This window comes from Synchiropus splendidus, chromosome 17, assembly GCF_027744825.2.
Source record: "Synchiropus splendidus isolate RoL2022-P1 chromosome 17, RoL_Sspl_1.0, whole genome shotgun sequence".
Lineage (NCBI taxonomy): Eukaryota > Metazoa > Chordata > Actinopteri > Syngnathiformes > Callionymidae > Synchiropus > Synchiropus splendidus.
Genome location: NC_071350.1, coordinates 9,117,799 through 9,140,284, shown reverse-complemented (window position 1 = coordinate 9,140,284; position 22,486 = coordinate 9,117,799). Strand labels below are relative to the sequence as shown.

The 22,486-nt window shown below is 44.4% G+C and overlaps 1 protein-coding gene across 11 annotated transcripts in view; it reads left to right on the top strand.

Annotated features, from left to right (window-relative positions):
- Positions 1-22,486, top strand: part of auts2a (activator of transcription and developmental regulator AUTS2 a) — a 274,712-nt gene that overhangs the window by 158,284 nt on the left and 93,942 nt on the right. For all 11 annotated transcript variants that reach the window (XM_053847999.1, XM_053847997.1, XM_053847994.1 and 8 more), the window contains one exon: positions 18,292-18,321. In XM_053847999.1, coding sequence (XP_053703974.1) covers positions 18,292-18,321 — 30 coding nt within the window. The remainder of the gene's footprint in view (positions 1-18,291; positions 18,322-22,486) is intronic.

Below are 22,486 nucleotides of genomic sequence, written 5' to 3'. Positions count from 1 at the left end.
GTTACAGCGGCACCATAAGGAAAAGAGCCTCATAAAGGGTTGTAAATAGAAAATGACATCCAGTGCAAGTCAGTGAAGGGAGGAACAGGTACAGTGGTACCTCGGTTTTCGAACGTCCCAGAATTCGAACAAATCGGTGTTCAAACAAAAATTTCGAGATTTTTTTGCTTCGGATTTCCAATGAAAATCCAGAAGTCGACGCCCCCGATAAAAGCCGGAAAAAACATAATGGCGCGGACCCATCCGAGGCTGGAGCGCTCACTCCAGGGTTTGATGTCCTGTTGTGGGCTGGAGCTGGGACAGGGATGAGGCGAGTCTGGGACAGAGCTAAGTGACTTGGTTTATGACTTTGTCACAGCCAAACTGCACAGAAGCGCACATTCAGAGCTGGACACGCACCGGGCACCTCTTCACTTCTGGAGAGACCTCACTCACTCAGCAACCCCTCCCACATGCAGCGGCCACACACATAGAGGAACAGCGCACCTGCAGCAGACGCTCTACATTCACTCCTACAAAAGACTATTTTAAGGCTTGGAACGCATTAGTTCTTTTTCCATCCATTGTAATGGGAAAAATCCATTCAGATTTCAAATCGCTTCTTGAACGGCCATCTGGAACGGATTGTGGTCAAGAACTGAGGTACCACTGTACATCATTGAAATGCCTACGTGTCGACATGCCACACGGAAGACAGCCTTTGCCGTCAGCATAGGACGCAAAAGTCCACTTTCCTAACGTCAATATATGATGCCATGGCTGTGAGGATGTGTTGCTCAGACAGAAGAGACGTGGGTTAGGAGTGAGGCCGACCATGATCACTGGTTGTAGACTGAAAACAAAAAAACAGAGTTGAATAAATGTTTAGGTTCTTTACAGGAATGACGCTAAAAGATTAGCTTAGATGTCAGGAGTTCAGAAGGACAGCTATGGAGAGGTTTGGAGACCGAGTTTGCAGGGTTAGGGGTGCGTATTAAGGCTTGGAGAAATGTTAGAGGGGGAAATACCAAGTAAAAGGATGCGAGGAAGACAACCGTTTGGTGGTGAAGGAGGACACTGCATGAAGCTCAAATGGGCTAAATGCTTGAAACAATGAATGCAAGTGTTTGACTTGTGTCCTCTTTAATCATCAGTTCAGTGACATGAAGAATATATGGATTTGCTGTTTGCAGGCTTAAACATTACAAAGGAGTATTCTGTCCAATTCCTTGGCGGTGAATTTGAATGAGTTCAAGTTAAGCGGTTTAATATGTTTGGGAATGTGCCATTGAATTGCTCTGCTCTCCATTTGTACATATTAAATCGCTCAAGAGTGTTTACATGAGGTAAAGCGCTGTTGTAAGTCGAGACAGACTTCCACTTATCACTTCATCTGAGCAGACATGATTCACATGTGTATCTACCCTCTGATAAGATCTCAGTGTACTCAGCACTTGAACACGTCAAAATAATGAAAAAAAGATTCAAAAACTCTTCGTGCCTGAGTTCATTTTGGTGAAGGTGAGCATTCAGGCGCGTCACTGTGCCGAGAGAATTTCAATAACAGGTTTTAGAGGAGGATCTGCCCAAGAATTCGCCCTTATTCCAAAAGGCTTTTTAGCTCTGGGCGCGTGGCTAGTGCTGCAGCCTCATTGGAAGAAGGGCTCTCATGCTTGGGGCAACTATAGAATTGCCATTTTTTTCTCTTGCTTGCATGGTTTCCTCCCGGTCCTCGCAACCTTTTAAAGTGGTAAGAGTTAAGTATGAGCGCCCAGAGTTAGTTAGCGTCAAGAACTTTAACATTTGTTTAGTGAGCACGCTGCAATGAGCGTCATCAGGAAGTTTAACGCAGCAGAGCCTTACTCCGATTGGTTCTGGTCACCATTGCTCCCCGCGCATTTCCTGCTGACTGACTGATACAAGCTCTGCTGCCAGAGCTTAAATAGCAGCTGTAAGCATTGGAGCTGCTCCCTGCCACGCTCCACTTCTCCCCAGATGGCTGCGAGACGTTCCAGTAGCCCTCCGGAGGAGCGCTCATGAGGAAAGTGTTATTGAGTGGCTCTCTAAAACACCAGGGAGCATCCCTCTCACCACTAGAGCCACCCTCCTCCTTCGCCGACCTCCGGGCAGAGAGCCCAAATCGTGGAGGGCTTCTCAGCCCCTCTCCTTTGCCAACTTACCAATGGGAGGTAGCGCAGATGGTGGGGCATCGTGGCCCAAGGATGTCAAGGTCTTGGTGGGAGCACATGCCATTCCTGGCCTGGGCTGCCCCCAGCATCCCCCAGGAGGCCCTCTCTTTGGACAAGGGCGGACAGCCAGCAGACGCCTGGCAAGCTCAGTTTATTGTTGCAAAATGCTTTTCCACATGGCCGTTTTTGACTAGAAGGCTTTGTGTCTATGGATATAGAATACGTTATATGAAGTGGGGAGTCCAACAAAGGGAGATGATTGGTCCTGTGGGTGCACTGCTCTGGTTTAGTTACAGCGCTCTGTTGACACATTCGAGACAGTGGTCAGCCCTTGTCAAACTCCCTGAAAATGAGCCATTCAAAATGGCCGACGCGAGGGTTATAGGTGCTACTGTAGTGGTAGATGGCTGTGTGGGAGAGAGATGCTGCGATTCTGTGCTGCCGTAACTGTCGTTCGCACTGCCGGGCTGCTACGTGCTGCGGTGCCAGACATTGAATTAAAAAAATATCAACTTGCCAAAGTCTTCGGTATAAGTAGTAGGAAACAAAAACACACTTCAACTCACTGTCCCCTGGAAATAACACATATTGTTACCGAAGTCCAAATGTTTTACGGTGTTTCTTTAGCCATAAATAACGGATAATAGCATGTGCCAGGTAAAACCTGTGTGGACTGCTGGTAAATACAAAGTCAGGTCTATTATGTTGCATAAGAAAAGACAAAACTGTATGTATAGTTTTCTTTTCCATCCGTCTCTTTTGGTCTTGTGTTTCGCTCCTGCCAGACCACTATTGCTCCCAGAAGGTGGAGGAGCGTAAGGGGGCTCCGTGCTCCGCTGACCTCACTGTTATCCTTGTCTTGACAGGAAACATACATCATCGCAGGGCCTCTAATGTGAAACACATTCTGCCACGACCTGATCAAAGCCAGGCAGCTGGACAACAAAGTTCCCTGTAATTCCATATTTTGACCATTTAATTGTCGAGTAATTATGTCTGACAAACCACTCGCTGATTTCTCCCTCCCTCCCTCCTCCCTCCCCAAGTGGTCATGCTGTATGAAGGCCCGGAGAAGGGTTGTCACAAGCTATGAGGAGTGCAGAGTGCTGATTTGGCTTGAAGGGTCTGGAGCGAAGCCGGGGTTAGGTCAGTTTTTATTGGAATGCAATTGCTTATTTAGAGATATTACAGGAGCACACGGGGGGGGGGGGGCTGAAAATAGGTTCACTGCTTCAGCTTTGAAATATATTCTCTGACAAGATACCGGAGAAATGTGGTTTAAGGCTGGGAAGAGTTGTTCACTGTTCTTTTTTATTAAGGCTAAGAGTCTTGGCTTCAGCTAAAGTGCTCTTTTTTTACTTAAAGATAGGTTCCTTGAAATCCCTCTGGTGCTAAAACAGTCAGGAAGTATTGATTTGTTCCAGATGCTGTTGTGTTCAAATGCAGTTGGCTGTCTGGCTTTGACGGGCAAATATTTTTATCCCGGTTTGCTTGTTCGTTGTCCAACCTCCTGCTGTTGCACTTCGAACACGGAGCCTTAGGGCCCGCACTTTGTTTCGCGATCAAACAAGAAATATGAGAAAGGCTGCTTAACATTATCATAGGAGGACAAGGGGAGAAATTTGTTACAGAAGAGGCTCCAAGTCAAATTTGCTCTGACTCATAGAGCGTCCATGTTTTTCCGTTTAAGTTTACAAGCAGCGATGGACGTTAGTTGTAACTGCTTGTATGAGGTATATGGAGGTTAAAGGGAGGTAAGTGGTGTTTGCCCGAGTGTCCAGGTGGGTGATTGTGTTTTTTCACAGGGGCCACACAGTGCACTGGGAGTGTGTTGTTAATGACTATGACGTGGAAAAACTCAATTGTAATTGAGAGGATTTAGCTAAAAACTCTAACTCTAAAAGCTAAAAAAGCGGAAAATGAGGTGACCACAGCCGAAAACAAAACCAAAACACCGAAAGAACTATCATGCCAATTATTAGTACCATTGTACTTATGGTTCGGAGTATTTCAGTGAGTCTTGACAAACTCTGAAAAGAGTGTACTTGTCACTGTTTTTACTCTGTGGTCCACTGAAGTTAAAGGGACAAATGAGTGTAGAAATCCATTGAATATTATGGTGGAATGAATGGGGACACTCACTGAACTAGAACAATCTAACTAGCTTTAAAGCCTGTGAAACCCTTCCTCCTACTATTAGAATCCTTTTCCATACCCTGCTTTCCTTTAGCTTATTGAGTATTATCAATGATGAGTGACAGTTTGCACCTTCCTCTGGAGCTTTGCTTCACTGCTAGTGCCAGATAATACAGAATGCATTACTTGTCCACAGAATGTTCGACACTGGATGCATCATGGATGCACACTGACCAAGGTGGGAAGATGGTGTTAGTAGTGTTAGTGCCAATTCAATGAGCCAGTTGCTGTTTCTAATCCTCCTCCTGTGTCAGAATTCTGCAATGTTACGACAGAGCTGCAAAATCATTTTGCGCATTTTCACAAGCAACAGTTTAACATTGAAAAAAAAATCACAGTTTGACAGATAAAATATATTCCTTACTAACATAGAGACAAACCGAAATAGAGGTTGTACATCAACGTGATGGTGAATTTCATGAAACCTCATTAAAATAAAAAATGCAAACACTTTGTCACCTTCAATAAAGTATGTATTTGTGTATTGGCGGCATATTAGCCAGTAATGAATCATAAATAAAAAGAATGAAATCAATCATGAATAATAGATAAAGTATTGATTTGTGTTTTGTTAAGAGTGACTAAATTTGAAATCAGAACAGTGTAATAACAGAGTATTCACTGTAAATAAGCAAGTAATTACTTTATTTATAATTCTATGTGTTCCCCAATCACAACACTTTTTTTGGCCTGATTTATTTTACCGCATCAGAGGTGTATGGTCCAGCAGAATCCATGACCCGTAACTGCTCAGGCGTCGTGCTCAGTATGTCTCACATTAACACCATGTGCTACACAGCATTCTCAGGCTCCACTGTGTTGTTATGCTCCACAGTGGTGTTTGGTAAACAGGGCTTGGTTGTGGCTGGACACAGTCAACGTGGGTCTTGCTGGAGGCAGGCTGGGGTCAAATGGCTGGTCGTGTATTCTCCCACTTAGCATTCTAATGAATCCCAAGCGAAGCGGCGTGTCAGTCACTCTCCCTCTGACTCTCCCTCTGGGCTCATTCCGCTTTTATTGAGCACGTTTTTAAGGAACCCACGTTCTGTGGGACTACATGAGCTCACCCAGCGTGCCGCCAGCGTGGGCACGATGAACGATAGAGGAAGGGATGAGAGGAGCAGCCGGGACAGGTATAAATAAACCCAGCAAACAAACAAAAAACACTGTTTATTAGCCCCCCTGGGATGAAAAGGGAGGTGAGAGCAGGAAATCATTAGCGCAGGAAAGTCAAACTCGGCTTGTTTGATCTCCATGATGGAAGAGCAAATGTAATTTACTGCGCTGCGAGTAATTTGTTTTAGTAGTTAGCGCGGGTTCCTGGTAATTCCATTTTGCCATGCATCACTCTTTGAAATTAAATATTTTTACTTGGTACAAAGCGGGTCTTTGTGAGCCTCATGGCTCGTAAGACCCTCTCTCTCTCTCGACAACAACTAATGTTTATTCATCTCTGCTTGTTTGCTTCGGCGCGCGACGGAGTCTTGACAGTAGTGTATGCTTTTATTTGACTGCTTCCAGTATAATGAGGTGACTCAGATGTTGGCGGTGACAGCCAGCAAATCATAGCAGCACAATAACAAAGCGTTTGTGTCTCGGCGGCTTTAATTATTGAGAGGACGGCTCCAAAGCAGCTGTGTCTGTCTTAATGTTTTACCTCATGTCCTTGTTCCTCTGAAAGCTGTTGACAATGTTTACCAAATCTCGACGCCGTCTTCCATCCAAGTCGGAGCTGGATGGCGCTGGATTTGATCATCCTGCCCTCTTATCTCTGGTCTGCGTCCACTGATCTGGCTTCTCTAGTCGGTCCTGGATCTGATCCGCACTTAAGGGGAAACAAGTGTCAACAGCTACACACCAAATAATGCGTAAACATTATGAAGAATAGAAGAAAAAATAGTGATAATACCCTTCATTGATCCCTTGGACTGCACCGGTATTTATTTTTCCGTCATCTTTGCCTGGAGAAAATAAATAGATTGTGAACTAAACACATTTGAATTACGATCTTACCAAAGCTGCTGCAATGCACATATCACTGGAGCCCAACAAAACCAGACCCAAGTACACTGCGATTATAACTTATTCTTGCATTATAACACATGGAATTTTCCCACTGTGGCACACACAAAGCATATCTAATCTAAAACTAGACATAAGTCGACACAAGTTAGAATCAAATGCAGCTCTTGAAACTAAAGCCTCTTCATTATTCAGCTCAAAAATATTTTCAAAATCCAAACAGAAGTCCTGTTAACCCCTATGATGAATAAGAACCTACACAAACCTGTACAGCCACTTCAAATGAACTGATGCTTAACTGACAATATGATATTATGTGTCTCCTTTTCAGTGCCTAAATATAGAACAGTTTGTTCTCACCTCTTGCTATCGACCGCAAACGTTAGAGGTGACACTCTAATGTCAATTTCTGTACTATTTTTAAACCAAATTACGAAGCTCAAGTTGTAGCATGTGTGTCAGACTGATGATATTTTGTCCCGCCTCTTGCTCCCATCGTACATGTCAGCGTTTTGGTCCGATATATTCAACTTCCCTGCATCATTCCAGTCCCAGCTGCCACCACTGACTGATACAGCGCCTTGGCTGCGAGTTACTATCTCAGCTCCCGTCCCTGGCACAGCCTGCGGGGGTTGTTAAGCATTGACAGTCTTAGCTTGTTATGCATGAGACTACCAGCCTGGTTTTTGGCAAGAAATGGGCAGTCGCTCACAGGCAAGTGTCAGCCTCCCCCCCCCTCCTCCCTCCTCCCTCCATCCATGGCAGATCCCGAGCAGGCGGCTTCATGAAGCCCCGTAATGATTCGTGGCAAATGTACAGCATTGGGGGCGACTGTTGGTGGCAGCAGCTGCGAACACGGCCAGGATGATGGAAAATCTGTGGGACCTCATTTTTGGTTTGCCGGCATGAATATTAATGGCTCGTTTCCAGGCCACGGCTAATGATGAGGAAAATTCCCTAATAAAAACTTGATGTGATGGGCAACGACCCACGGGGTCACGGGAGACATTCGGAGTTAATAGTGTGCCGTCAGGTGCGAGGAGTTAAGTGATGAGAGGCAGAGAAGCTGATCCGGATGTTCCACTCCCACCTCAGTGGAGTGGACCGACGCAGGTGTAAACAGGTCGGCTTGTTTGGAACAGGAAGTCACATTTTCCTTATTGTGGTCAGCGCGGCAACTGGACAGGAAGTCGTACAAGAGCGTCAAACGCTGTTTTGCCATCAGTCTCCACACATGAAGTCCCGAAACATCACTGCTTCACTGTTCCCCTGCTGCCACTTGTGGGGAAATGCAGTGGTTTTACAGTAGCTCTCAGTTTGGAATCTTGCTCCTTGGTTATGATCAATGCTCAAATGTTCAGGGTGAGTCACACTCGATATGCTGATGTTGAAATTGTGAGACTATTGAGTATGTTTTTCCCCCACTTTTTTTTTCCTTTTCTCAGTGTTTACATCCGAGTCTTAAGGGGTTTAGCAGACAGAGTTAAGGTAGGGTTTGATCATCGGCAGAACGTCTGATGTTATTACTAAAGTTATTACTAAGTTATTACTAAATCCTCTGATGCCGAACAGTTGGGCATGATTTATTAATAAAGATCTGTTTAAAGATTGGAGATTGAGATGAGTTAGCTGAAAGTTCCAACCTGTAAAACATGGAGTCTAACCATGAAACACGTTTTCAATTTTGAGGAAATGGTTTTAGCTATGAACACACATCTACTACTACTTCACAGGTGAACTCATGTCAGACCTGTGTGGTAAACCCATGTCCCACTTGTATCCTCCGTACATGCACACCCGTCCTTTCTGTGGTTAAAAACATGTCTACTTGTTGTGCTGTTTCACTTGGTTCCATTGTTCAGGCATTTTGTTTGTGGAATATCAATTTTCACCTGTAACTTCATCTAGTTTAACACCGGAAACACGCACTTCTCTCAGAGTCGCTGGGTTCCACATTTCAGTTTGTTTCATTGAAGTTGCTTTGTTCAACAGAGTTACTACGTGTTGCATTGCAGCACGATGCACAGCGTAACATAACGTGTTGTAATGTAAAATAATGTAATGGAAATGATGCAGGGAAGCTGTAACCATGCATGAAGCAAGCATGAGGTGTAAACCATGGCGACATTGCGTTGCATCTTTTACGTTGCGTTACGTTTCAGTATAATGCGTTGGTTTTGCGTTGGATCTTTTACATTATGTCAGGTTGTGTTGTGTTATGTTACGTTACAATATATTGCTTTGCGTTGCGTTGCATCGTACATGACATTACCATGGAGACTTTGCGTTACGTTGCCTTGCATCATTTATGTGGCATCTTTTGCGTTACATTGGGTTGTGTTACTGACAGAGAGTCGAGGCCTGCAACATTTATTGGCTCATGCCATCCATTGCCATCATCTTGTCACATGCTTGGTGACTGTGACGCGCCAACAGCAACCCAGTTTGTAATGAAGAGTAAATAAATGTATTAGTTTGCTGTTTTGGAAAAGTGCTTGAATTCTTACCATCATACTACATACTACCACATACATACTAATACTACTGCATACTGTTGTATTCATTTCATTGAAGTGGTTTGAGTAGCACTTGAGGACAGGGAACATTTATTTACCATCAATAAACCACTTATTGTTTGTTAATAGCACAGTAGAGAGTCATTCAACATTATGACATGGTTTTTAGCACGGTATTCACCATGACTATGTCTTATCCCGGGTTACAGCTCACTGTAAACAATGACATTTACTCAAAATAAAGAAGTCATTTGTTTATTAATACATGATATGTGTTCCATAATCTAGAGTGATAGTGAATCAGATCTTTAAAAACACATCGAGCACCTTTCCTTTGGTTAAATGTGTTTGTCTGGCTTCAGAAAGTCATACTATTCCACGTCAAACATATTTATATTCCCTCATACAGAAAGCCAGCTGTGATAACCATGAAGCTTTTTTTTTATTTTTTACTGCCGCCAGCCAGAAAGTAAACACTTTTCACCCGCAGCTATCCTGGAGCCTCGTCCGTCGCCGGCAGATTCACCTTGAGATGATTCGCCAAAGAAGTAGCTGAACTTTGTGCTTGTATAACAAATAGATGTTTTTTTTTTTCCCACAAAGAGCTTTTCAAACTGCTTGTCTTTCTTTCTCTGGGTGTTGGTGAGTGTCTCTGGCAGTGTGATGTGGGTGGGTGGCTGGTACTGACAGAGACAGAGAACTGTGAGAAACGTGTTGCAGTCATGAGCCACCACATCTTAGTTGGACTTAAACGTTTGTCCTCCACACTCCGGCTTCTGCCAGGACTTTCATGAAGAAACTGGGCCCAGATTTGACTATAGAAATGTGCCTTTGAATATAAAATAGAAATATATATGAAATAATATGTTCTTTATTTAGTCACAAATTAATCTGTCTTGAAAAATGTCTTACATTTCAGCAGCTGTTTAATCGTGAATTTGTGGATAATAATTCTGGAATATGGTGGATTTAGAGCGTTTCTATTTTCCAGCCAAGTGCTGACAAATAATCCTTTGCCTGGAAAAGAATGGAAAACACAAACTACCAACTGCAAAGTTGTGATTTTTATGAAAGCTAGTTTTTTCCCTCCCTATTTCCCATCATAACTCCTTAAGCTCCACTTCATCTGGTTACTGGAATCCACATTTAGTGGTCGAACGGATCTTCTGGATGAAGTTGAACATCAGAAAGGAAATTGCAGTCATATGTCGGCTGGCTGCTGACGCTGGCCCGAGCGAACGCGCCTCAGTTCTGGTTCCTTCACCCAGACGGAGTTCTGCCTGGCGCTGACGAAACGTTCTTGGCTGCTGACAGACTTTAGCCTTATGTGACTACATCCACTGTCTCAAACATTCAAGCTGTGCTGTTTGTCTTCTTCGGAGGTTTTGTTTTTTTCTCCCTCGTGTTTCTTCGAAATGACAGTTTGACATCAAGCAGATGTCGTGAATTGGATTTTAAAGTCCTGTTCTTTTAACAATCTGGCGCAGCGATTTGCGTCACGTTGAATATCCGTCGACTTGCCTTGCTTTGAAGTGTTTTTTCACATAATGATCTGCCAGTGCAGAACACTTTTAAAGTCTTAATTCAATAAAATAAATTCCTCATAAACAGTGAATTACGATGACAGCAAAGGTCCACAGTGTCCCTTCAACAGTTCAGGGCAAAACTACTGAGAAATTGGTAGATATTGAAAATTAAATACATTAAAGATATTTTTTACCTTATAGTGCCTTTATATCTTATAGTGACAAAGATATCTACCTCTTAGAAATAGTCCAATGTTCATGGTTTACACTGACAGCCATGAAATTAAATGTGTATATATAATGAAATTACATATGACATAACTTCCTTATTTGCTTCATGTTTTATGTAACTGAAGTCAAGTTTTTTTTCTTGTTAGCCCCTCACACCCATCACTGAAGATAATGTGGCCCTTTAAGAAATGTAATTTTCGACCCCTGTCACACGGTGTGAGACTCTGAGGATCTAATTCTCATCGGCAAAAGTTTTGAGAAACCTTTACGTAGTGAGTCCAACTCGAGGCCTAGGGGCCCGATGCTGTCTGGCTAGTCATTTTACGTGGCCGACAAGAGTCTTAATTTGGTGTAGTCAGGTCCAAATTCAGTCACGTCAAAAATAATCCCATTCACATTGATTGACAGAGATAAGTCAACAACTAATCTAAAATAAGTCAACAACTAATCTAAAACTAATTTCAAATATATCAATTTGGATGGAATAGAATTCAATGAAAGAGAGTCTGGCTTGGTCACCGTCACCTCACCCGGGCAGCAGAGATGCTTTATGGTCCAAGACGCCTCCAGGAAGGAGCCACATTGTGCTTAGTGTTAAGTCAACCTGCCTTCTTGTGCCATTGAATTTCACAGCTCTTGTGCAGACGGATCTTTGTACATGAAGGTAACACTTTCATGAATACAGTTGCTTGAACCAAAGGTTCCTATAAAGTCCACGATCCTTGTGTATAACACGTTCATTAAATGCTGTTCTGCATTTAAGCGGCGGACAGCGCATATATATATCACAGTGCTCAGATCAGTCCACTTTTGATATTGCAATATCGTCTTGCTTTCAATGCGTCTCTGAGCTCACTCCGCTGCTAGATTTGTGTGCCAGAGTACGTGCTGTGCAGCAAAGCCCGAGCTCATCAGTCTCCTCCTGCCTGGCGTTATTTGTTGTTTCCCAGTTCGCAGTGATGGGACTGGCACTGTGTGAAGTGGAGGTGAGAGAGACAGATCTGCTGCGCGGGGGGTGGAGAACGCGCCTGCCACAAATCCCTCTTCGCTCATTCTGCTCTTCCTCCGGTGAATGGCGTGGCACAGACCCTGCCCCGCCATGGATAGGCCAGCCCCGGTGGAGCGGCGCCGTTGCCCGACCTGCTCTGACCGACCTGCGGCGCGATGAGCTCCAAGATGGCAATCACGCCGTGATTTGCCAACACATTTCCAATGATTAAAATGTAATTAGCACGAGCGCGCGCCTCCTCCCCAGCTAATTTCCACACACGCTGTGACAGGCAGGCGGTCGGCGGCGCCCGGGCCCCAGCAGCAGATGGAGGAGGATGCGGCGGGAGGGAAGAGAAGCACTTTGCCATGTGACTGTTTGCATCAGAAAACCATCCGGACGCGCCGCTATATCTGGAAGGAGCTGTGAGGAGGATGGAGTGAGGAGCGGCTGCACATCACGTCGGCGCTGTCGGAGCTGACCGCGGCGACGGCTGCCTTCCTTCATGCTGTCTATTCAGCTTCCAGGCTAGCAAGCAGGTTGGCTTCCTCGCTGAGCCTGAAGCCCTTCGGCCATTCTGCAGCGCAGCCTGGCGCCGGCTGATAAATGGATCCTCCGCGCGCTGGGGCGTCCTAGCGATACCGGTATCAACCGTAAATTAATTCTGAGGTTTGGCAGGCTTCGGGAAACAAGAAAAATGGCGGTTGGATTATGAAGCATCACACGACACCGCTTCCCTGCAACGATCATAGCGCCATTCTAATTTCAGCATGTTTGGTTCATGTCGTACTCGGTTAGCTTTATTTTTATGAGCCGATGGGCTTGGCGCTGAGCCCGACTGACTTGGTTTTTATTCGAAGACATTTTATTGGCCACTGTGTGACGAAAGCCCGCTGATAGCGTCGCCGTTTCGCGAAGCATCCGCTGGTGGGTCTGTCAGTATTACTCTCAGCTGGAGGGGATTTATGGCAAGAATAATTCACTCCCTCTCCCAGACCAATATAAACAAAAGACTCGGTGCTTGGAAAGAGAGCAGGGAAATTTGTAAGAGTACTCAGCCAAAAGAGAGGCCCGGATGAGAGGAGAGAGGCAATCAGAAGTGGTCCGGATGCTGGCCAACATCAACAGCTCTTAGAGCTGAAGCTGATGTTTGACATTCCTCTGTTACTTTAGCTAAACACCCAGGTCCAGCGCTACAGTATCGTAGCGGTGCTGTGTAAATAGCAGTCGGCCCGAGCGGGGTATCGCTTTTCTTTGTCAGCCCCCTCCCAAGACTAATGGTTTCCTTATTTTACATGGCTGTTTCTCTAAATAAGAGCCATGTCCCAAACCACCGCCTGTCAAGAGAGGTCAAGCCTGCCAATCTCAATAGCACCATTGTTGCGCCTTGTTTTGCTACAGTTCAAACTATTTGGCATTCGCTCCGGAGGTGGAGCAGGTTGTCTTTCAGTGAGTAACTTGAGCACAGAGTCTTGGAGCAAGACGTGGAATTGACTCTGACAGGCTGGAGTATGTCAACGGATTGGTCTGAAACTGTGGCTACATCTACACAGCTATACGTCCAGACCGTTGTTGCTCTCTGGTTAACAGTGTCATCGCTGACAATCCTATGAATTCACAGACCACGAGAAATGGACTTGACGTTGCTGAAAGGTGTTATGAGGTTTCTTTTTCTTTGCTGTCTTACATGCCACGTCCTGTTAATGAAAAAAATTAAACTATAAGCTGGCTGTGCTCAGACTGTTGGCCCTTTCCCTGGTCTTGAACAAGGGGTGTGAGTCATGCTCTTATGTAGAGGCTACAGTTTCTAACTCCTTAGGCGCAACATATTCATGATCACAAAGTGGATTTTTGTGCCCAGTGGTGCTACATGTTGACACCAATGCGTATCAGTTGTTATTCAGAAGGAAAGGTTGCTTAAGATGCACAGGGGTGACAATCTTAAGTTTAGCTGTTACTGTGAACTCATGTTCCTTGGTATGTCTACCTACCATAGGTGACCGTGAGCCTGACTCACAAAGTTGTGGTGAGTGACTTTGCTCACAAAGTACTACCATCTCAAGGCACGAAATATACCAAGTGACATTAGTAAATAGTATTTTAAGAGTGGAATCTTAAAGACCAAGCCGTTCCTCCAACCAGAGTACAGTGAAGCACTGCTGAGGGGGTCAGGAAATGGGACACAAAAGTATTAAGTCGTCATTCACAAGAACACCTCTACAGCAAGAGTGAAATACTGTCACCTCTACAGTATATATATATATATATATATATATATATATATATATACACACTCAGTGAGAATAGCTTGGGCAACCATGAGCCTATACAACCTAACATCCACCTCAATATTTAGCCTCCAAAAGATGGGGATGCTTGTGAGCCTCTTCCCCAGGTGAATTTAACTTGAATATGGTAAAATGATCTTGCTAAGTTTAACTGTAACTTATCTGTTCTGTCTGAATCTAGGTGGGTGTACGGTTTTTATTATGTAGTTTGAACTCTAACATTGACATTCAACCAAACAGTGCACTTTTTTTATGTCGAAGCCAGTGGTGGTTCTTCGATCCCAACTCGAAGCATATTGTGCTATAGTTCCTCTCCGTTCCTGAAGGCTTATGCTTTGAATGCATTAATAATTCCTTTGTCTCCCTTAGACCTTTACATAAGTTTACTCTTAGTTTACTGGTGAGTGGCAAATCTCTTGCTTGCTTGCGGAGCTCTGCTCTTATTATCATATGTAGCCGTTGTGAGGAGTGGTGTTTTCACAGTGGCTGCCATCCCTCTTGTCCTTGCCTGTCATGCTTGATCTCAGGATTTTTTTTTTCCCCTGCGTTCCTCATTATAACGGTATTTCCATTGTATTAAGTTTTCCTTTCTTCCACCCTTTGTTGCTGTGGGAAATTTGCATACCTTCAATCCCACGGGGGAAAAAAAGTAATGACAGCAATTTCTTTCCTGTTCTCTCCAGCACCAGGCGCGCGAGTGCCTGGTTTAGTGGCACCTGCGAGAGCGACAGGCGCCGGGATGAGAAGCGAAAGAGAGCAGTTGATTAAATCATCATCAAGTCGGAGCAGAGAAAGTCAATTCTGCTCGCCGTCTACAATGATATCCTTTTATCTTAAAGTAATGAGCTATGGCACTTTTGCATCGGGTAATACGATGACTTCCATTAGCATGTTCCATTTGCTTCACAAGCAAGAGCGAGTCATTCCAGCCGGCTTCTATCTTCGCAATCAAAGCAATTGGCTGCGCAGTCGGGAAGACGGGATGGAACAGGGGCGAGAGGAAAAGAAATCACGGCCCTGCGGTTTTTTTTTTTCTCACGCAGTCGTTGCTGAGGCGCAGTACAAGTCACGTCGATTTGCATTCCATTGTTCCTGATGTTATCTTGTACGCAGTTGTTAATGAGTTTCACTGCTGTGCTTGAATCACAGATATAACACGGGAAAAAATGACTGACATTGATCATCGGAGGTTTGAACAATTTTCTTTCTATATGGCGTATTCATTGGGTGCTTTTATATTCATTCACTTTTTCATTTCAGTTTTGTACAATATGTGTGTATCATCGCTTCTCCTGGCTTTGATTTGGGATTTAGGATTATGGAGTTTTCTTTCAAAAACACATTGTCCCTCCTCATGTGAATGAGGCCCACAAGCTTTGGACTTCCTAGGACAACATTTTAGGGTCTTGTATGGACGTCACTGGTTGTGGCTTTGGCAGAGGTATGAAGATGTTTGAACGACTGCTAAGACCTGATTTCACAGTTGGAGCTGAGGGTGCTTTCACACGACAATTCAAACTCCACTTGGCTAAGTGTGAACCAGGCTTTGGGCCCGGACATCAGGCTAGACCTAAGACTAGATGCAACTCCTCTCAAAATGCAGGAGATGACCTGCAGTAGCAGAGTCTACAGCTTGTAAACAAGTTGACTAAGCTGAGGCTTTTTGCTACATGTATGCTGAGCCTTTCAGTCGCATTAACAGCATTTGACTGAGAGTATAGTAGTTCCAACAGACAAGGGAAGCTCCTCTCGGATGCTCTACTGAGCAGCTGTGTCCTAGTCGTTCTCAACAATTCTACATTATACCGCCACCTACTGTCCTGGAAAGATGTGAGACTGCGCTTAAGGAAGTGGTGTGAGGGTCCTGTGAAAGGGCAAAAGGGAGCAATATAATCTGCTAAAATGGCTGGATCGGGTGTCAGATTTGTTTTTTTTCTCAAGAGCCCATCCAATCCACAAGCACAAATATCCTCACTTTCATTTCATAATGTCAAACAAGGTGTGCAGCCTGGCATTTTTGATGAATCATTTTAATATTTTTGCCATGTTGCTGTTTTATTTATGCCTGTAACAGCCTTCCATTTGAATTAAGCCAAAGCACTTCAGTGTTGCGATGTTTTTTTATGTCAGTATTAAGCAGTTCACCTCCATAAGAATTATTCACAACTTTTTGAGTGGCAGCTAAAAGGTATTGGATCCGGTCAGATTGGTATCGACTGATCCTCTGGGCTGCAGTATCGGTATCAGCTGTGGAAAAGTGCTGAGCCAGCCATTACTGTGAACATGCCTCCATTTGTTCGTTTTCCAAACGTGTCCTACCTGCCGCTGGATGTTGACGTCATAACCGTCATATTTTTTGTATGTTTTAATGAGCCAGAGAGAATTGAAATTAAGGACTTGGTGACACTTTCTACCACATGCGGAAAATGTATATCCGCAAAATCCGATGTTTGTCATCCGGTCGCTTGTGAAGTGTATGTCCGTTCCTCTCTGCGGTCTGTGGAACAATGCGTTGTGATTGGCTGGCATGTCTCAGTCATTGCTGTCATTTGGCACCGCACCAAAACCAGAGTCAGTTCATTGGCAGACAATCATTCACGTCTCAAGCCATTTTATTCATTGGCAAAATGGCGTCCATGAAGGTCCTACCACTTCCGGGTTTGCCGAACCGTGCGTCATCATTGGTTGCCAGAATAACGGACATATATTTTAGATATAAATATTACGCATGGGGTAGAAAGTGTCCTCAAATCCTTCATTTCAATTTTCTCTTTCGCATTAAAATATTTGGGGAAAAAAAACCTCTCGTATCTGCCAGATGTGACGTCATCATCTAGTGGCAGGCAGGACACATTCGGTCAGATTTGGTTTGTACGCCAGCAGCCAAAAGCATTCAATGCACCATACAGCTGCTGGTGAGGGACGCTTGTGTGTGTGCAGTTATTCTTCATGATTCCCAAAGGACTTACCTGCTTGTCAAATTCGGTTGCATCGCACAATTGAGAGAAATTCATGTTTGACAATAGCCTTGCCAACCCTGCTGCTGGAAGTCTGGGAGAGACCGGTGCACGTCAGGAACCCGCCCTTCTTCAGCCTCTTTTATGAAGCGATGGAAAAAGTCTTTCACTTTCAATGGTTCGATTTGGTGGTCATAATGAGCCCTGTGTGAAGGAGACACTTTAATAGCAGTTGTAAATGTATCTGCTTCTTATATCCCAGTGACGTTTTGTTCACTGCAAGTGAATCGCTTTGCATAAACGCGGGTGACATTAATCTGCTTTTATTTTATTGTACATTTAAAAAGCAGTAAAAGGTCCGTATCAAAGTTAATATGTGAGACTGGAACATTAATTGACTGAACACATTATTACTGCTGAAGCCTGATGATAAAGTCTGGAGCTGCTTGTTGTCTTGAAATGGATGTGGGAATGTCGGGGAGAGAGCGGGTGAGAGAGGCATGGCGAGCAGGGGAACGTCTGAGGACTGTTTGCCCGTTGCATTTATTGCCTCTGCATAATTTATGAGCTGCTGGAGCTGACCATCATGGCAGCGTGCCGCGGGCTGCCCCTGGGGCCATGTGGGACAGGCCTGTAAATTGGATGCTATGCTCCTGCTGAGCTCGCAAGGCCCCCTTTTTTAACAGTCCAGCCTGAAAAAACAGAGCGGTCACAAGCCCTGCCAGCTACCTTTGAGCTCTGCAGGGCTTCAGATCAGCAAAAAACAAGAGATGGAAGCAGGAGGAAAAAAAAAAAAGGAAGGAAAAAACCGGAGCTTTCTGCCGCTCCCTCCCTGGGCTGTCAATCATTTCACCCACTTGCCTCACACCCTCCCTTCCTTAATCGACACCCACACACACACAGGCGGTGCCAAACCTTGCCCGTATTCCCCCCCAGTGCCTTCTTCATTACGGCCTCCAGTGCCTCCCTGCACCTCCGCCATATGCACGGTGTTGAGGCCGCCAGTCACCCAGCATCACACTCATTAGTTGATAAAGAATTAAGTGGACCTTGAAATTGAAATTGGAAAGAAAAAAAAAATGAAATCCAACCACATTTCCCTTCCTCTAATACGGAATGTCTCCTTCCCCTGCCTGGAGGATCAACACACATCACAGACTTGTAATTCCAGCGGTGAATCACGTTCCTAAATTCCAGCTCTGAAATGAAGACTGGACGAGCGCGCAGCGGAATCTCTCGGCTGCGCTGTCGGTTAATGAAGAGATGGAGTGATAGTCAGAGTCTGAGTACAAGAAGGATCATTTGTCATTAGAGAGACAGGAGGATATGCTGATTTCAGGATGTGAACTGCTTCTGGTGTTGTGCGCAGTGCATCATCTGTGTTCTTTCTGTCTTGCAGTGCGACACGGAGAGCGACCAGGACGACAAGGTAAGGGGTTTATTTTTACTGAAACACAACAAGTTTCGGCTCATGAAATGGTTCTGGTCAACATAACCTTCTGGAATTAAATCTGAAATGTATTAATGGCATCTGCGCAATGTCATTTAAGTATCAAGATGCTCATCGTATAGAAGGGATCCATGTGATATTTTTAACACCTTTTGATATGCCTGAATACATTTATGCTAAGTGTTAGTTTCCAAGTTTCTTTCATTGACGTGTGTTGCAGCCATTTGAATTCCTCTGTGTACTTTCATATGTTAATGCTGCATGAAAAAACAGCCCCAAAAAAGGTACTACAGTGGTACCTCGGTTCATGATCACAATCCGTTCCAGACGGCCGTTCGAGAAGCGAATTGTTCGAAACCTGAATCGATTTTTCCCATTACAATGAATGGAAAAAGAAATAATGCGTTCCAAGCCTTAAAATGGTCTTTTGTAGGAGTGAATGTAGAGTGTCTGCTGCAGGTGCGCTGTTCCTCTATGTGTGTGGCCGCTGCATGTGGGAGGGGTTGCCGAGTGAGTGACGTCTCTCCAGAAGTGAAGAGGTGCCCGGTGCGTGTCCAGCTCTGAATGTGCGCTTCTGTGCAGTTTGGCTGTGACAAAGTCATAAACCAAGTCACTTAGCTCTGTCCCAGACTCGCCTCATCCCTGTCCCAGCTCCAGCCCACAACAGGACATCAAACCCTGGAGTGAGCGCTCCAGCCTCGGAGGTGTGGAGAGCGAGCACCTCCCCTGTGACACTGTACCACGGTCCAGTGTGGAGACAGGAAAGGTTTTATACCTCAATATGAAGAAAAAACAGTCAGTAAATGTAGCTAACGGGACACGTCTGTATACAGAGGCTGCGTTACACACAATAACAAAGCGCGTTTCCAAGTATTTGAGACGATACACCAGCAACCGTGTGACTATTGATGGCTCAGCATCATGCATGTAAATTCATCATTAGCTAAGAACATAATGCTAGATAAAAAGCAGCATGCTACATGAGCATTTTCCCCAACTCTATCCTCTGTACAGTCGAGTTGAATCTGGCTGCAGCGTTCAAATACGATAACACATTATGGTGGTTGCTGAAGTGTTTGGCTTCTCCAAGAGTGGTACGTGACATTCAGGCTTCATTGATCATCGCGCGCTTCATAGAGAGGCGCTGGCTGTAATGATTTAGTAACGGCGTGAGCTTGTGTTGTTTAGGCTCTGCGACTAATTGAGCCATTACTCAGCGATGTCGAGTCAAATTGCTACTGTCTTGGTGGCAATTCCTTTTTTGTTTGGTGAAGAGAGAGGAGCGGAGTGAGCTGTAATCCCTCCAGTGACTGAATTAATTCACCTCGGCTCATGTTCCGCCGCTGATGAACAGTGCTGACTGCACCTTCCTGTCAGTGATTAATTGTCTGTTAAAGTAGCAGAGCAATGAATTAGTAAACAGTGGAGCTCCAAGACAGAGAGGTGCGTGTGTTCCTGCTCACACGCATCGGTTTTCTGGCGATAATTCTGCCCGACATGGGTTAGTGGATTGCCGCTGCAAATTTTAACTCCTTCACTTTATCCCTGCTGTGTCTAACGCTGATGTCCAGAAGTATGGTGCTAAAATACAAAACCGACAGATCAACATTATCTGCTTAATTTGAATAAAAACCAAAATTTGAAAAACATAATTTTAGCTTGAGTCGATCACCTACTACGCAGCACTAAATACAAGCTAGTGTTGTTGTCAAGACCACACCAACAGAGACCATTGCGGCTGTAGAGTATCAAGACCGAGACAAGAACAAGATATTTGGAGATCAAGACTAGGCTGAAACCAACATATTTGGAAGTTGAGACCAAGACAAGACCAAGACAGTTTATATATATATATATATCTATATCTATATATAAAATGAGCCTCAAAGGAGCCGCAGTGTTGCAGGCACACATTGGTTAACCCATCAGGTGGAAGCCGAACTGGTGTTATCCTCCTGGTTAGTTGCAACCACTTTGGCTCTTATGTGGTTTAGTTTGAGACCCCCTGAAAAATATCTAAGAAAAACACAACAAAACTGAACAAAAAGCCAGCATCCTTCTTTTACATATTATGCTAAACAATTCTTACAGCTTTCGCTTTCCGTCTCCATCAGTCTTGAATAGGAATCCAAAGTTCGTCCTCTCCCCGACCGTCTTAGTCTTGTGACCAGTCTCAAGACTAAGACCAATTTCAAGAACTACTACACTAACACGAGCCCAAACTTATGCTGGTTGCTTAAAAAGTTGCAAAAAAAAGTTATCTGATTCATCAAAAACTTAGTTTACCTGTACTGAGGAACCTGTACTTAAGAAAGCTGCAGTGGTGAACCATAGCTTGCATGCTGTTCGATAGGATCACACATATGTTGCAAAAGGTCACGCTTGTTTAAACCGGCGAGGTTTTACCATGCTGAGTTTGGGCAGGAACAAGGCAATGAAGGCAACTTAATGAACCTACATGAGCCTCAATTTGGGACGGCATATCAGTAAAACAGGATTGTTGCTGTTAAAAGATATCAGGATATTTTCAAGCCATCCCCATATTTGGGGCTGATGCCTGGTCACCCTGATCTTGGGACATTTAAAAAAAATAAATCCTCCGTCCTCATTATAACATTTGTCACTGTGGTGAAACACTGACGTAAGAATGAAGGACAGGTGGTGAAAAGAAAGCTTCTATAGACAATAGCTCATACACACTGCTCGCACTCACTGAAACTGTGTATAAACGCCCTGAATTGTGGCAGCACTTGCTGGAGGATTCACGGTTTATGCCCCTTTTAAAAGATGCAAGCCATGGCATGCTCTGCCGTCTTGAAAAATCACTTATTATGTAAGCAAAAACGTAGAAATGTGGCCCTGGGAGCTCCACGGCTCCACTCCATGCATCAGCCACCTCCTATTTGGACACCGTGGTCCGCTTCACGCCGCAGCAGCGAGGCATGCGGGAGTGCTGAGTCGCTTTAATGGGTCAAACATATTCAGATGAGGACAAACGTGTCTTATTTAGTTTCCCTTTAGAAGCAGGAAATGGAAAAAGTGTTCTCAGGAGAAATCATGTTCCGGCTGGCGCCGAGGCCTCTGCCATAACTGCGGAAGCTGCCAAGCTCTGATAAGAGAGCGCTCTTCACATCTCGCAATATATGTGTGTGTGTGTGTGTGTGTGTGTGTCGGCCCAGGAACTGTCAAAGCATTTGCTCATTACAAAGTGACCTATGGGATGGGCCCTCTCCAGCGTGACATGATAATGGCGTGCTGGGAGACAGGTAGGTGGCAGGCGCGCAGCAGTCGCTCCTCACACAACACTGGTATTATTAGCTGCTTTTGCATTATAATCTGGGCTCATTCACACGTCCTCATTATTCCGACTTTGCTTTCCCTCTGCCACTTTCTTCCCAAATAATGAGCACTGTGAATAGCTGGTGCGCTTCGTGCCGAAAAAACATTTTAGTGAGCGCGGTCTTTCCGCTTCAGTGAGTCAACTGCTTCTTGTATTATTGGGGAAGACACGTGAACTATTTATTTATAGGTAATACTTGGTAATTATGGTGTTGTTTAGAGTGAACTTTTGTTGACTATTGTCGGAAAAAATGACTAACAAGACAGTTATCGATACATTAGAATTATTAATAATAAATATAAAAATAAAAGTTGCCTAATTTAAAATGAGACAAATAACACCTTTGTTTTTGCTTAGTCTGTTGTGGTATCGTGCAGAATCTCAATATAAACGTCACAGAATGGACGTGGATCACTGCTAAATATCTTTTAATATTGTTAAAGAGGGAACGTCTGCTTCAAGGGTTGTTTAGCCTGTTAGCTCTGCGACGTATTGTGCATGTACCGACACATGCTTATGAAGTCACAGAAGCAAGTTGACTTCTCTGTAGCGTCATGTGCGCTGGCTGGAGGTCAGCATCCGGACTGAAGCACGAGCCCCGCTGCTCCTCCAAGGGTGCAGGGATTTGCCACTTATTGGATGGAGAAATTGGACGTAATAATATTTTAGTTAGCGCAGTCTTTCCGCTTCAGTGAGTCAACTGCTTAACTTTGTCAGCACCAATTAAGTTTGCTGTTATAGGTTTGTTTTAAGCGCAATATTCCCTTCACTCACGTCAATGAAGGATCCGAAAAATTGTCACTT